Raw genomic sequence first — 16,898 nt, forward strand, 5'->3', positions numbered from 1 at the left:
AATCCCTCTTCACAGGGGAGATGCTCTTGGCAGAGCATCTTAACCACCCCTAAGCATCAGGAGCGAGAACCACCAACTTCCCAGGGGAAGGAAGGGCTTATTTGTGGCTTGGTCCAGGACAACAAAGAAAAGGGAAGCATTGGCTTCTGAGTGGGCAAATGTGGAGGTTCATCTGGCCTCTTGGACCGAACAGCTTTGGTCCTGCTCACGAAAGCACACCTGCAGCACCCCACCCTCCCCGGGCGGCCCCTGGCCTTCAGCCACCTACCTCAGAGAAGCGTTGCACGTCCTGCGTCAGGGTTCCCACTCGCTTCCACCGGAAGTGCTTCAGCAGCTTCAGGATGGCCGGGTTCACCGCGTTATCCGAGGGCACCGTCCGGAAGAAGTACGGGTACTTTTTCTTATCCGCGAGCACAGGTGTGGTGGCAGCAAAGGACAGCTGAGACACACGAAAGAAAAAAAAAAGACTTTTACTACGGGGACCCCTAGCCCTTCCCAAACAGAGCAGAGACCCTTAGTGTTGACCCTCGGCTCAAGCACCTGGGGCGAGATGTTTGCGAAGCCTTTTCTTGGTGGTGTTATTGTCACCTATCACTACTTGGTGGTATTAGCATGTCTTATCACTGGGGAGATGTTTCGAAATGCATGATATGGAGAAAGCCCAGTAATCCGCCCTTCTCCAAAAACTACCATTAATGCTGTAGTATTTGTGTCCCTCCACCCCCTTTCCCATAAATGTGCTTTAAACAAATTAACAAAAGAAAAAAAAGATTCTTAAGATTGTTCTACAGTTGAAATTTCTCCCGAACCCTTAACTCTATCCTATAAGCATTTAACCATCCTATAAAAAATTCCTTGTAAGCATTTTAATAGCCACACAATATTCTAACATAATGGGTGGGTGCATTTGATGTGTTTTTAATTTCTCTTTATAATTACATCATTGTATAAACATCTGTGCACAGTACTATGAATATCACCCCCCATACACACACACACACACACACACACACACACACACACACACATACACACACACACTTCGGGCTATGTCCATAGCACAGTCTGTGACATTAAAAGTTCTGGGTGAATGGGATATGGTTTGAGGGGGAGGAGAGACAGTACAGAGGTGAAGGCATGTGACAATTCCAGTTTGATCCCCAGCGTCATATTATCCTTAAATGGGCCCAAATACAGCCCTGGAGGGCACAGATCCCTGCTGGGGTGGCTCAGGTACCCTGGAACCTCAGGCTGAGCAGCACTGAACCCCTGAGCTTTCACACTGAATTGATGACCGAGTTGGCCTAGAACCACTGGGAGGGACCCCCAGGTGTTCTGAGTACCAGGTACCCCACCTCCAAAAAAGGATAAGACTTGGTTTAAACAATGATGCTCATTTCCAACAAAGAATTCCATCAATTTCTACACCTACTAGTCTGGCATCCTTATGGGGCTAATTTCATCACATTCTTGTCCACTGAGGGAGATGAAAGTTTTCCATGCAATTGTTAATGATTGATCATCAAAATCAGAATCATACTGTGCACATCTCCTCCGGAGAAGGGTACTGCTTCTTCCTCCATGTGGTCATAACGAGTAGCCTTGCCTATTGGGGAAACTTTTTTTTTTATGTCCTTTATTATTTTTTGTTTGTTTAATGCTTTTCTCCTTGAGTGCGGTTAAGGCTTCTTATATGTTTGAGAACATTCAGACTGAGGCTGCCACAGTGACTGCAAAATATCCCAGTCTGTTCACATTTGCATTTGTGTGTGTTTCCAGTTGCATTCAGGACTCAAAGCTGTCCAACTGTCCAGTCGTTAGTTCTCATCTTTTATTTATTTTTTTGGTTTGATTTTACTTGTCTTTTTTTTTTTTTTTTGCTTTTTGGGGTCACACCCAGAGATGTTCAGCGGCTATTCCTGTCTCATGCACTCAGGAATTACTCCTGGCGGTGCTCAGGAGACCATATGGGATGCTAGGAATCGAACCCGGGTCAGCCGCGTACAAGGCAAACGCCCTCCCCACTGTGCTATCACTCCAGCCCCTTTGGTTTGTTTTTAATCGAACCACAGCCATCTATCTCTCCACTACTGTGCATTTCCCACCACCAATATCCCTCCATATCCCTCCTGCCAGCCCCCTTCTGCCTTTATGGCAGGCACTTTTCTTCTCTCTTTCCCCTCCTCTCCCTCTCTCTCTCTCTCTCTCTCTCTCTCTCTCTCTCTCTCTCTCTCTCTCTCTCTCTCTCACTGAGAGGCCATCATGTTTGGTCCTTTACCCACTTTCAGCACACATCTCCCATCCAGAGTGATCCCTTCCAACCATCATTGTCATAATGGTCCCTTCTCTATCCCAGCTGCCTTCTGACCCCCAGCCCTTGACCGTGGACCATTTGTCCTGGCCCTTGTTCCTACTGTCCTTGGGTGTTAGTTTCATACTATGGGTATATATGTATATACACACACATATATATAATGAGTATATATATGTATATATACACTCATTTTAGGGATATAAATACATATATTACTTGTATATGTATTTATTTAGGGATATAAATACATATATGTATATAAATACATATATTATATGCCTAAAATGAGTGCAGTCGTTCTTTGTCTGTCCGTCTTCTTTTTCTCTTAGGTGCAGCAAGTTGCCAGATTGGACTTTAATGATCTGTCCTACAAAGCCCAGCCTGAATGGCACCCCGAGGAGGGCCCCCTGTCCTTCCACCTCAGCCTGGCAGGTGGCTGGCAAACTTCCTGATCTTTAAAGGCAGCTTGGTGCTGGGGAAACGGGACCTTAGAGCTCTAATCTGCATTTAACTGAGGGGTTGAGTCGCTCTTCCTAAGCTTCAGGGTGATTTGCAGTGCCCTGTCCCTACCCTTGGCCTGGACTTCAATGTGCCTCTCAGTCTTTTTCTGATTCTCTGGTAGGATTCATCTCAGCACTGAAGGACATTGGTCCTGAGTGATACATGTTAACTCCCTCACGCTGCCCCACTTTGTACTTTTTTATGTTTTTGATGGTGTCTTTTGCTAATAAAAAAAAAGTTATTTTATGCTTTTTTAACTTTGCCTTTGTTTGGGGGCCACGTTTTACTCCTGGCTCTGTGCTTAGGGATCACTCGTTAGCAGGACTTGGGAGATCACATGAGGTGCTGAGGAGAGAAGCTGGATTCACCGCATGCAAAGCAAGTGCCTGACCCACTGTGCTATTTCTTTGGTTCTCAAAAGTGATTTTATTCTTATTTTGGGAGCCACAACCAGCAGTGCTGGGACAGGGGAAGAGGCGTACTTGCTCCTGGCAGTGCTCAGGGGACCATTGGTGCTGGGAATTGAACTCCAGTCTCCTCCAACGGGAAAGTCATGTGCTCAGCCCATGACACTATCAGTGGCCCTAAAAGCAGTTCTTTATTTAAAGTGTGGTTGGGTTTAAAATGTGCTTTTCTTCTTTTCTGTCTTCCGGTGTTCTGTCACAATGAAAAAGGCCTTCCCTCTCCCCACAACTTGAGATTATTAAAAAAAAAAAAGTCCTACTTGATTTCTTCCAGGTCATCTGTCATCTCACCCTTCCTCAGTTCCTTTCTTTCTTCCTTCTTTGGCTTCACCTTGATCCCTGATCCAGATAGGGCAAGGCTGAATGCCATGCCCATTTGGCACACCCTGGCCAGTGCCAGCAGCTGCTCCAAGATGAACCCATCCCAGGGTTCAACTTCAGCCTCCAGAGAATGGACATCGGAGCACCCTGGACCCTCAGTCAGGTGTGTTCCACTGTTCCCCCCAACACCTGAGAAAGGAGCACCCCTTTCCCCCCAAAAAACTGGGAAGAGTGTCCCGTGTCCCATTTTCTGTCTGGCTCAGAAGGAAGACAGCCACCACGGGGACACCCGGGTGTCCTGTCTCCTCTCAGTATTCCAGTAGACTCTACCTACTAGAGCCACGGCAACGACCCATCCGTGGCCTGGGTGGGACCGCCCAGCCCACAGGCTGTTTAGGGGTCCTTGAATCCTGTGGATAGGCCATGAGGGGACAGACAGGAACTATTGCATCAACTGTTTGCAGCCAGTCTGCCTGTACTGTATGGCCCCCAAATGGTATCAAATATCCAAATGGCTCCTGGCAGAAAAAAGGGGCCCACAGCCCTCACCAGTAGGAGCCAATTCTGAGCTCCCCATAACTGAGAACATGGTACCACTCACCAGAGCTGAGGGTAAGACAGCTGTTGCCATTCAGTTCTAGGTGCCTGGGATGTGACTCAGTGCAGAATTCAAGGTCACATGTGTGAGGCCCTGGGTTCAATACACACACACACACACATTTATAACTTATACAAAAGACAAATGGCTAGAATAAAGCACCTCTAAAAGAGATAAAGAGAAGTATACTTAGTGTATCCCGTTTGTTTATCTTTGCTTCTGTTTGCTTGGCCAATGACAATGAATCATTGAAGAGGCTTCTAGAATCAATGTCATGAAGGATTCTGCTTGTGTGTTTCTCAGTATGATTTATGGATTCAGGTTTGATATCAAGGTATTTGATCCATTTTCAATTGATTTTCGTTCATGGTATGAGATAGGGGTCTAAGAGGTTTTGTTTGTTTGTTTGCTTAACATGTGGCTGACGAGTTTTCCCAACTCCATTTGTTGAAGAGGCATTCTTTGTTCCATTCCATACTCTTAACTCTTTTATCGAAGATTAGTTGACCACGTTCTCAGGCATACGGAAGTATGTGTCTCAGCTCTCAATTCTATCCCACTCGTCTGAGAGTCTGTCCTTATTCCAGTACCATACTGACTTGATTACGGAAACTTCTGTTCCACAAGAGAAATGATGACCAGAATAAAAAGACACCAACAGACTAGAAGAAATTATCTGCCCACCACTCATCTGACAAGGGGTTAATATGCAAGATATATAAAGCACTTGTAAAACTAAATAAGAAATTTTTAAAAATAATGCCATCAAAAATGAGGAAACAAACATAAACTTCCTCAAAGAAGATATTCAGGGAGTCAACAGGTATAAACAAATCTCTGTGTCAAGTACCATTAGGGAAATGCTAATAAAAACAACAATTAATATCATCCACAGCAGCGAGACTGGCGAGACTGGCACACATCACAAAGGACAATAACACCAATGTTGGCATGGATGTGGGGCGGGGGGGGGGAATCTTTATCAACTGCTGGAGGGAATGTTGATTGGTTCAACCCTTTTGGGAAACAACATGGACACAATTCTCAAAAATAAAAACCAACTAATTAAGCTGACCCAGAAAATCCACTTATTGGCATCGACACCAAAACCAAAAAAAACTATTCAGAAAAGACATTTGCACTCCTATGTTCACTGCAGCACCATTCACAGTAGCCAAAATACAAAAATAACACAAGTGTCCAAGAACAGATGACTAGATAAAGAAACTATGGTACACAGACACAATGGAATACTACTAAGTTATTAACAAAGATGAAACCATGCAACATGCCACTACATGGATGGAACTGGAGGGTATCAAGTGCTTGAAGTCAGCCAGAAAGAAAGGGATGTGTACAGAATGGTCTTATGTGGGATATAAAGAAGTACAGAATGGGAATAAGACCATCAAAGGCAAGAGAACTGGGAACAGGTCTACAGAAGCGAGTTTTCCATGGTGGTGAGCAAGGGGATGGTATTTGAGGTGGAGAACCCCAAGACAATGGTGGAGGGAACAGACACTCTGGCGGGGGATGTTGTCTGCATGAAACCCGCTCAAGGACACAATTGTCGATCAGAGTGCCGAATAAACAGAAGAAGCCTAACAACTAATGAAAATGGCAAAAAAAATTGGGATGGTGGTAGGAACTGGCAGAGGGGTCCTGATAGGTGGATGTCTTTGGAACTTGGGGGTCTGGGGGGTATATTCAATTCCTATAGACATATTCAGTTCAACTCCTGATATTTCAAATTATAAGTAAGTGATTGGTCCATTTAAAAGAGGAGGAACATTAACAAATATGAATACATTTCTGGGAAGACCCTACAGAGAAAAATCTCCCAGCTCGTCCTGGCAAGAGCAACCTCTAGCAGCATTGCCAGCCATGAAGGAGCTTCATGGGCAGCAGGCAGACCCCAAGATAGGGCAGATGGTGGGGGTGCAAATGGACCATTACTGCATGAGACCATAGAGGGACTTCATCCAAACCCTCTGAAAACTGCACACAAAACTTGAGCAGATGTGTAGCCACGCACGAACATAGATGCTTTTCTGAAAAGCCTCCCTCTGATTCACAGAGACCTACCAGGCCGTAAGGTCGGGGGGTACTCAAGGGTCCACGGCAAGCACAAGAAATAGAAGCTGTCCTACAGGCCCTCGAATCGGGTGTCCATGATGCTCTTCTCAAGATGAAAACAATAATTCAAACGTCCCCTGGCCACTAGTCTAAAGAGTGATTTGAAAAATCAGGGAGTACCTATTTCAGGACCAAGGATGGTCCCGTCACCCCAAATGCTTATCTAATACAATTTGGAAAATATTGGTATTCTGATGTGATTTCTGAATCACACTCTGGTTGGTACTTTACCATTATTGTCCCATTAGTTCCAGGTCCACAATTAATTGTTGCTTGAACAACTTCATATGTTTGCCCTGTAGGTAATTACAGTGGTTACTGTTCAGTGAATAAATGGCCCATTGTGTTTACAATGGGCTCGGAGTACAATATATGCCCCAGGTCTAAATCATGTTGGGTGCAAAATATTAACCGGCGCTGACATTTTCTGCTCCATTTGAGATAATGCACACTTTGATTAGATTGCTTTGCCTCACTGTTCTTCAGCTCCAGCTTCCCAAAACTTCCTTCCTTGGGCAGACTTTTGGATCCTGGCTGATCCTTAGAACTAGAGGGACCCCCCCAAAAAAAGCATCCAGCCCTGGGGTTCATTGGCCAGGACAAAGGACTCCAATCAAATGATTAAATCACTTGGCACTTGGGGAGATTAAAAAAATTTTTTTGATGACTTGGCACTACTCTGAGTCAGACCATTAGACAGAGACCCCATGCATCCATATTATTTAAAACTTCCCAAGCCATCTGGATACCCAGCAAGGGTTGAGAAATGGCAATGCCTTTCCATGTGCCTAGTTTTGAATAAGCAGAAGGAGGTGCAGCAACGGGGAGGTAAAAAGGAATCCGTGGTAGCCAAGAAGACAAAAACAGATTGGGCTCCGGTCTCAAGGAGCCTGATGCCCGTGCTATTTCTTCCCCTGCTGACTGCCCACCTTCCTCTGTCTCACCAGACGTCCTGTCCTGACCACAGCCCCGAGAACCAGACTCCAGAACTGAGGAGCACTAGGGCCTCACTCACAACCTTCTCGGGCTTCCTGCCTTGTTTCAAGAACTCGTGCTCAATTTCCAAACAGGCAGTGGTTGAGGCTTCAGGTCAATCCCTCAGCAGGGATTTATTCCAGGGAGCACATCTGGACTCATTTTACAGACTTGTTCAATGGTCTGGCTCTATTGCATTGTTTTGAGAATGGGGTGGTTAGTGTTGCTTTAACTTAACAGGTTTTCAAACAGGTTTTCATTTTAGCTCATCACACAATCAGTTTTTGTCAAAGTTCCATAATAGCTAGAAAAGCGCACAGAGTCTCTAAGATAGGAAATTCTTTATCAATCTCTTATGCATAAGAGATAAGCAAACGAACTCATTGTTACTATAGGCTTTGCATTTTTGTAGTGAATATAAAGACTGGGGGAGTCTGACAAATTTTTCTCTGTGATCACTGATAATTTCCCTATGGATTCAGTAGTTTTTGCTTTCATATGCTTAAATTTTATGCTATTTTAAGTATAAATGTTCATTATAATTCTTTCACTTTTCCAGCAATGAAAAGCAATAATTGGCTACTATAAATGGTGGGAATTTAATAGATTATCATTGAGTGGATTGAGCAGTAATGGTTATCAGGTAAAATAAACACCTTTATCATTTTACTGACCTTTGTTTTATACAAACTTGATATTAAGAGTGAGTTAGTATCTCTTATGATATTAATATTAAAGCCCTTTACTTGTGGTTACCTTTATCTGCCATAGCCCTGACCCTTTTTATCTAAATTCTATTAAAATTGATCTCAAGCATATTTCTTGAAGAGAGCAAATGGATTTTTAAAAACATGTTGACTCTGTACTAAGTACTTAGTACAGCAGGTATTGTATTTACCATTTTGTTGCTATCTTGTTTTCAAATGCTTTTTGTTTCCATTCGTTCTTCTTGGTACCCAAACTATATATCCACCACACCTCTCCATCCTGGATACATTGATCTGGTTTTATGGTCCTAATCTACTTGCTTATATTTTAATATTCTTTAAAAAGGCAAAGAATCAGCCACTTTCTGAGGATTATTCTCCTTCACCTAGCCACACAGGAGAAATCTGGGGCAATTTGTTCATTTGTACGATTCTGGTTTCTGCCTCCTGGTGCCTGAGCACTTTATTTCTTTATTCTTAGAACACAAAACATTTGCCAAGATAGATGTGGATGTGGAACTCTTGATTTTACCTGGGGCACAGAGAGCCCTTCATCCTTCACATTCTAGTCTTTCAATTCACAATAAATCTTTATAGGTGGATATGTAGGTGGGTGGGTGGATGGACGGACAGATGGAGAGAAACATAAAAAGAGATATACTATACTTAGCATTTTTATAGATCTGATATGCAACAATGTTTATTGTATATATATTTTGGTCACGTTATGTTGAATTATAGTTCTAAGCATTTTAGGTTTAACTTTGGTTTGTCCTTGCTCCTCCCGCAGGGACCTTAGGTTTATTGAGTTACACCCATCTCAGTGCTCCCATAAGGCACACCCAATTCCATCAGGCACTCCTAATCCTCTGTGTTTATCTTTAACTTCTCTTTTGTGCTCTTCTTCCCCTGTTAATCACATCATCATCATCATCATCATCATCCCCTGGATTGTCAATTTTCTCGAGCAGTCTCAGTAACATCTCCATTCATCCTAGCCCTGAGATTTTAGCAGCCTCTCTTTACTCATCCTTCCCAACAGTGCCGCATTGGAGGTTCTTTCAGGGTCAGAGGAATGAGACCCATCATTGTTACTGATTTTGGCATATGAATACACCACGGGGAGTATGCCAGGCTCTCCCATGTGGACAGGAAACTCTTGGTAGCTTGCCAGGTTCTCTGAGAGGGAGAACTAGGCTATAAGATGTTGCCCGCACTGTGGGGAGTTTGGTTTTATAGTCTCTGGATGCTGGCCGTTGATGGGGTTACACAGCACAGGGAGCAGTTTGTTGGTGTGACTGCCTAGTTACTGGAAAATGGGGGATCTGGGCAGAGAGGCCCAGTCCCGATCTGAGCAGGCTTTGATATCTCAGCCCCGAGTCCCGAAACCTGGGTTCCTCTGCCGGTTTCTTCATGCGTGAGGCTCGTCTGAACGTGTGGAGAGGGGCCTTGAGCATGGCTGTGGCTGAATGCTGGAGGTCTTCAGCTTTGGGGGCTCTGCTCGGGGCAGGGAGGGAAACTCAACCCACCCCCTCCAAGGGTCCCTGGTGAAGACAGCCAGGCGCGGGGCAAGAGACTCTGCCCAGGAGTCAGTTTAGTCAGACTCTGCCTGTTAATCACTTATATCCCCAAATCAGACCCTGTGACTTGTAGAGTCAAACTCTTCTGAGGGCTCTGGATTTTGTATACTAAGTGCAGAATCCTGCATGGCAGAGCCTGGCAAGCTACCCATGGCATATTCGATATGCCAAAGACAGTAACAATAATGGGCTTCATTCCCCAAACCTGAACACAACAGGGATGAGTAGAGACATTACTGGCGCCCACTCGAGCAAATCGATGAGTAACAGGACAACAGTGATACAGTGATACAGTGAAGTGAAATATTGCTTTTCTCTTTCCTTTATGTTTTTTTCATAGTTTATTTTAGAGCAATATCCTTTTTGTATAGACACAGGAAGACAGTTAATGCTATGCTTTTGTAACCTGGGAGTTAACTGACTCCAAATAATATTTACTCCTGGGTATCCAACATATTTAGCAGCCTCTCTTTACTCATTCTTCTCAGTGGTGCTGCACTGGAGACTCTTTCAGGGTAAGGGAATGAGACCCATCATTGCTACTGTATTTGGCATACTGAACGAAAAAAGAGAAGCTGCTAAGATCTCAGGGCTAGGACAAATGAAGACATTACTGGCACCTGAACAAGCAAATTGTTGATCAACGGGATGACAGTGATACAGTGATCCAACATATTTACTTGACTTAAGCCTCAGCTGTTCTTACTTCCTGAAAGCTGGGTCCTGGTGAGGGACCTAGGTGGACCCAGAGCAAGCTGCAAGCTATTCTTGCATCGAAAAGGGAACAAGCTAAGCACCAAAAGTATAAGTTAAGAGCACAGTCATGGAACAAACTCTGTCATGACCCAAAAGAAGTAACTGAATAAGGACCCTGTCTAGATTAGGAAAGACTGAGCTGACCTAAGGACTGTAGTCTGGGATATAGAGCAAGATGTCCCCAGAAAGAGCCACCCCTTAAGCTTAATATATCTCTTACTGTTTCCATACAAAATAACCAGAAATATTAAGAAGTAAATTTAAGATGACGGTTTAAATGGATTACTAGCTAAGGAAAGGGGAAAGCAATATGCCCTGAGATGGAATTACGCCCGTGGGCGGATCTCCTAGCAGGAATCTAGAGAGCTGAGCACTTAGATGAGATTTTTGTCCTTGAGTTAATCTCCTGGAAGAACTTCCCCTGAGGGGAGGGCTTGACATCTGTTCTTTGTTATGATAACATTCAACCACACCTATGCGTAACTGCTACCCCCACCCTTCATGACTCCCCTATAACTAACCGCTGTGAGACTTGAATAAACAGCCACTGTTTGCCAGCCAGCAGATTTCAGTCTATCTCTGCCATTACTGAGTATGTGCATACTCAGCCCCACTCATTTCTAACAAAACAGATGCACCCACTATAGTCCTGGCTGCTGGGCACCTGTGTTCTCACTTCTTCACATCCTGATCCTAGAGAACATCTTCATTTTTCACTGTTCTTTTAGAGATAAAGCAGCATTTCATTATTATTTTACTTGGCCCTGCTGTGGCTGCAAGGTGGCAGGCATGGCAGAATACAAACGGGTCGGTACTCAGGCTCTTCGTGAATTTGCTGGTGTGATTTCCAACCGCCTACATTTTAAGGTTTAGGATCCCGAGCTCTGATTGTGTTATTGACATTTTCCGTTTCCTAGGAATGTCTCATATATAATTGTAGGCTATTTCATGAAGACAGTGTTCTTTTCTGCCTGATGCATCTTTCTAAAGTTTTCCTCTTTATCCAGCAATCGATCATCTTCTGAGGCGGACTCTTCCTCAGCGGCTGCTGGGTATTTACTGCATGCCGCTTGCTGTGCTTTTTTCAAAGGCTAAATGACAAGCGTCTTCAGGGGACTCATCCACTGGCACAAGACAGGTCTTTCATGACATAATTTATCAAAAGACACAATCTATGCATTCCTCTTGTTTTCTATAGGGTGTTTGCCTTGCACGTGGCCGAACTGGGTTGGATTCCTCCGTCCCTCTCGGAGAGCCCGGCAAGCTACCGAGAGTATCCCGTCCACACAGCAGAGCCTGGAAAGCTATCCATGGTGTATTCGATATGCCAAAAACAGGAACAACAAATCTCACAATGGAGACATTACTGGTGCCCACTCGAGCAAATGGATGAACAACGGACAACAGTGCTACAGTGCTATATAGTAACTGGGAGAACAAGTATCAAGGCACTAAAGGGGGCTCTGCCAGGCACTCTCTCACCTAACACTGGTCTATGAAAATAAGGTGACATCTTAACATTCTTTTTCTTGAGAGATGGGGGAGGGACCCATGACCGGCAATGCTCAGGGCTGATTCCTGGCTCTGTGCTCAGGTATCATTCCTAGCAGAGCTCATGCAAGAAAGCTCCCTACCCACTGGACTATCACTCTGGCCCTCACTTCTGGTGTTTTGATGCTTGAGATCAACCCAGCACATTAAATTCCCCCTTGTACTTGGCTGCTAGGGTTTTCCACTCTTGACTAAAAACTTTTCTTGGAAAGTTTCTGCTACCCAGGATGCAATGCACTCCTAGTGCCCTCCCATTCACTCCTTAGCCAGCTTTTTCTGAGAATTTATAGCACTGGTTGAATTTAGACAGACCAGATGCAGAGGAAGAGGAGAAAAAAAACATCTTGGCTGCTGAGAAGATCAGCGGCTGTGAGAAGCAGCAGAGCTGTCCGCTTTCTGACTGGCAGCAGGCCCCATCTCTTAACTCAGGGTGGAGAGGAGAAAAGAGAAAGTTTGCGCCTTATTTTTCAGGAAAATTGTTATTTTATGAGGAAGAGTTAGGCGTGCCAAGAGACCAAGTTTAGTAGGAAGTTCTCAGTCCAACATCGCCCACTTCACAATAAGTGATGCTTCCAAACATCTAGAATGTCAAAGAATCTCCGAGTCCCTTGGTTCTTAGGAGGCAGAAATTAACATCCCTTTTCCAGCTGAAGAGCCTGGCACCCAGAAAAGATGGGCAGCCCTGCAAGGCCAGTCTCAGAAACATGGGGCTGGTTCTCAGACTTGGAACTCCATGCTTTCTTCAAGCAGCCCCAGACAGTCCCGTGTGGTGAGAGGAAACCTGCTCTTCCTGACAGCCCACGGAACCACGGGCAGGAGCTGGTTTATACAGGGGCTTCCAGCAGCTCCCATCTGGCAAGTTTCCAAGCTGGACACAGAGGATGCTGGGAGGTTCTGTAGATTCCCCCCTTGCCAGCATAGTAGGCATGGAGAGGGACGCTCAGGTTGCCCTGGCGAGGTTCTGGGGGGCTCTCAGGATCTGTCAGGGTTCTCTCAACACAAACCACCTGCTTGGGGAAAGGAGTACACAAAGGCAGCGCTAAGGCTGTTTTAGGGAGCTGGGAGATGGGATTCACTCCTCTGTAGTGAGAACAAGACAAATCAGCTCCCCCTTGTATATGTCTGGGTTTTTTTTTATTTGTTTGTTTGTTTGGTTGGTTGGTTTCTTGGGATATACCCAATGATGCTCAGGGCTCACTCCTGGTTATGCACTCAGGAATCACTCCGAACAGTGCTCAGGGGGCCCTATGGGATGCCGGGGATCGAACTGGGTTGGCTGCGTACAAGCCACTGTACTATTGCTCTGGCCCCTAGGTCTGATTTTTTTTTTTTTAATCTTGGAAAATCATGGACTAGACCATGAATTTCAAAGTTTCCTTTGTAACCACCTAATTCTAAGCTCTTTTCTCCAAGCAAGAAGGAGAAGGGGATGAAGGAGATTGTTGCTTAGGTGTGGGCATGTGCTTCATTTGATCTGACTTATTCCATAATTGCTACTGAGACTCATTCTTTGCAGAAATGAGCCCAGATGGAAAACGCAAATCCATCATCTCTCAACTCCAGGATCTTTATGAAATTATTCCCAGCCACTGATGGATTCTGTGCCTGTGTGCAATTCATTCCAGTCTTGGTTTGGACATCAGAGCTGAACTCTCTGCGGGCGGCAGAGTATACTGAAGAGCAGCTCTCGTTGTTAAACTCTAGGTGAGAAACTCGTTCTGGATTCTGGGGAGGTGGAGGGGGGAGGCGGGAAGAGGATGGGGGAAGGCAGGGGAGGATGGCTGAAATTTGCTCTTTTCTCTGCTTGATTTAATCTTTTTTTCTTCCCCCCCATGGGTTTGCTGGCTGTTTCTGTAATTAAATGAGGGGAGTATTTGTTATCTAGGGTTCCTTTCAGCCAAGATGAATGGGACACAACTTTCTCAGGAAGCGGCCGACAAAACCTTGTTTGTGGCCAGTGCCAGGACATATACAAAGGCGCTGGGCTGTGTGAGTTGGGAACTCGGGTCCACTTCAAGTCTGTGCCAGGTCGCTGTCGGGCCCCCAAAACTGTTTGGACACAAAGTGCTTCAACATAGACGGCCGTGAGATTAACGGGACAGGAGCGGCTGCAAAGTGTCTCCCAAGTTGACGGAGGGAAACTGAATGCCGGCTGTGTGGGGCAGCTCTTGGAGCCCCTTTCCAAACAAAAGGTCTCTGGGGCACCCTGGCTGGCCCTGCTCTAAGGCTGGACGCTGCTTTAGCCGAGAGCCAGGGCTCGAAACGTGGGGAGCCATTCTTTTTCCTTCCTGTGGATGAGACCTCGACTTCCACAGCCCTGCTCAACCACCGCTTCCGGGGCCATATTCTTCCAGGGAACTCACAACAACTGTTGGGAGGAGGTATAAAAGGCATTCTTGTCTCTGTTTCCCTCTAGAGAAACTGAGGTTGGCAGCGAGGGGAGAAGACACATGCCTGACGCAGAGCAGCGTAGCCAGGAGCAAAGCGGGGGTTTGGGTTCCTTGAAACTATTGCATCATGCGGGACTTCTCGGCCAAGGGATATATGGGCCTCCTGTGCGTCCCCAGGAAGTTCCGAAAGGGGACAGATGAAAATCATGTAAATAAGGGGCCATGACCTAAGTCTAGGGGGTCAACCAATATGACGGGGGGACCACCGGAAGGAAACAAGGTCAGAAGGGGCCCCAGTGAGGAAAAGGCTGAGAAATGCTGGTATGACAAGCACCACCAGCCCAACAATTCTGTGAAACAACCAGCATTTTCTTTTCCAGAAGAGAAGAGTGAGGCTCAGAAAGGTTAAGTCACTTTTAGTGGAGACACATAAAGCAATTGAAACATGGGAGGGTGGGGGGTGGGTGGGGGCTGTAAGTTCCCCAATGCTCACTCAGTCCATAGACTATTATGCTGCCAAAACACATTCCCTTCTGGGGCCCGACTCTGGTCTCCAGGAAGACCCCGGATGTCAGGAGATTTCATTATCCTCAACTTATAAACGAGAAAATGGGAGCATAGGCAGGTTTTATAATTGGATGGATGTCTTCTACTAGGAAGCAAGTGGGATTTTTGTTTCTGGAATCTTCTCAATAGGCAAAGGTGCTTCCTAGGGAGGTGCCCGAGTACAAAAAGGAGGAGGAGGAGGAGGAGGAGGAGGAGGAGGAGGAGGAGGAGGAGGAGGAGGAGGAGGAGGAAGAAGAGGAGGAGAAGGAGAAGGAGGAGGAGGAGAAGGAGGAGGAAGAGGAGGAGGAGGAGAAGGAGGAGGAGGAAGAGGAGGAGGAGGAGGAGGAGGAGGAGGAAGAGGAGGAGAAGGAGGAGGAAGAGGAGGAGAAGGAGGAGGAGGAGGAGACAAAAAGATTTGCCTAAAAGGAAAAACAATAATACCACATTCATGGCTTATCATGCACTTGATTCCATAGTTGGTTCAACTTAATTATTGGGAACAAAACTCATGCACAGTTGATGTTTTTACATAAGAGGCCAACTTCACATTTTTCTTTTTGAACATGGATCATAGAACCTAAAATGCATATACAAGCACATGAAATATGTATGTTCAGTTTAGGAAGTAATAACACAGCCAATATCCAACTGTCCATCACCTAGTTCCAGAAATTGCTTTTATTTATTTGCAAAAAGTAAATTGTAAAGTAATTTGATTTTCTGGTTTTTCAAATACAATGCTTTTGCGACATGGCGTTCTCTAAGCTCCGTTTCCTTCTTCCCTGCCCTCTTCGGCATTTCCCTCGTTATTTTATGTAAAGAAGGTTGGGGGGGAAATTACTCTTTCAAATCCTTATTTTCCTTTTCTTTCTCTTTTTAATAGAAAAATGGGAGTGAATTGCAGTGTGAGGGGGCACAAAAAAATAGTCCAGCAGATGAGGTACTTGCTTACCTTGCATATGGCCAGCCTGGTTTGGGTCCCTGAATCCCAATATCGTCCCTTGAACACTCTCAGGAGTGCTCCCTGAGCACAAGCAGGTATAACCCTTCCCCTCCTCCACCCCCCAAAAAGAAACCAAGAGAAAATACAAAGAAGAAATAGAAGATGGACAGAATAAGGGCAGTGCTGGGAAAGCAGTAAAGTTCCTCTAGGTAAGAACATGAATGGGGTCTGGAGTGATAGCGCAGCGAGTAGGGCATTTGCTTTGCATGCGATCGGCCCGGGTTCAACTCCCAGCATCCCATATGGTCCCCCAAGCACCACCAGGAGTAATTCCTGAGTATAAAGCCAGGAGTATCTCTGAGCATCGTTGGGTGTGATCCAAAAAAGCATAAATAAATAAATAAATAAGAACTTGGATGGGCAGGAGAGACAGTACAGTGGATAGATAGGGAAATTGACTTGCATGCAGCAGATCAGGGCTCAATCCCCGGCATCCCACAGGTTCCCCTGAGCATGGCCAGGAACAGTTCCTGAGTGCAGAGCCAGGAGTATACCCTGAACAACACCAGTTGTGCCCCGACCCCCAAAGAAAAAAATGTGGAGCTGCAGCTGAGAAGTCTATTCGCTCTGCCACTAGAGGAACACTGTCTTTCCTCTGAGGAGCCGTCTCCTCTATAAATTGGGGTGACACCCCACTCCTCAGGGTTAATGTGACGATCGGAGTAACACAGGCACCTATTTATCATTGTGATTAAATTTTGGCTCTATGGTTAGGAGAATTGTATGTCTTCTCTTGTAATGAAAGAAGTTCCTACATTTAGAAAGCCCTTGCCCCTCAGTCCTGAGAAAAGCAGAGTGGAACAGTCATGTGCCCATTTTACAGATGGAGAAACTCTAGTGAATGAAAAGGTTTGCTCAGCGGGACAAGGCTGCCACCAGGCAAAGACGTAACTCTCTATTAGGCCCTCTAAATCCTAATCTGGGTGATTTTAAAATGGCTTGTTAATTACCCAAAAAATAATAATAATGATGATGATTATATTGCTCATCTAATTGTGCACAATCTGAATGTATGTCTTTAATTTCCCCTTAAACTTTGGGCAGAATGTTCCATTT

At 45.3% G+C, this 16,898-nt stretch overlaps 1 protein-coding gene across 1 annotated transcript in view; it reads right to left on the minus strand.

The window, feature by feature from the left end:
* The window catches only part of GABBR2 (gamma-aminobutyric acid type B receptor subunit 2), a 372,576-nt gene that overhangs the window by 219,091 nt on the left and 136,587 nt on the right, over window positions 1-16,898 (minus strand). The window contains exon 3 of the mRNA XM_004600251.2: window positions 269-439. Coding sequence (XP_004600308.2) covers window positions 269-439 — 171 coding nt within the window. The remainder of the gene's footprint in view (window positions 1-268; window positions 440-16,898) is intronic.

Source organism: Sorex araneus, chromosome 1 (genome assembly GCF_027595985.1).
Source record: "Sorex araneus isolate mSorAra2 chromosome 1, mSorAra2.pri, whole genome shotgun sequence".
Taxonomy (NCBI): Eukaryota; Metazoa; Chordata; class Mammalia; order Eulipotyphla; family Soricidae; genus Sorex; species Sorex araneus.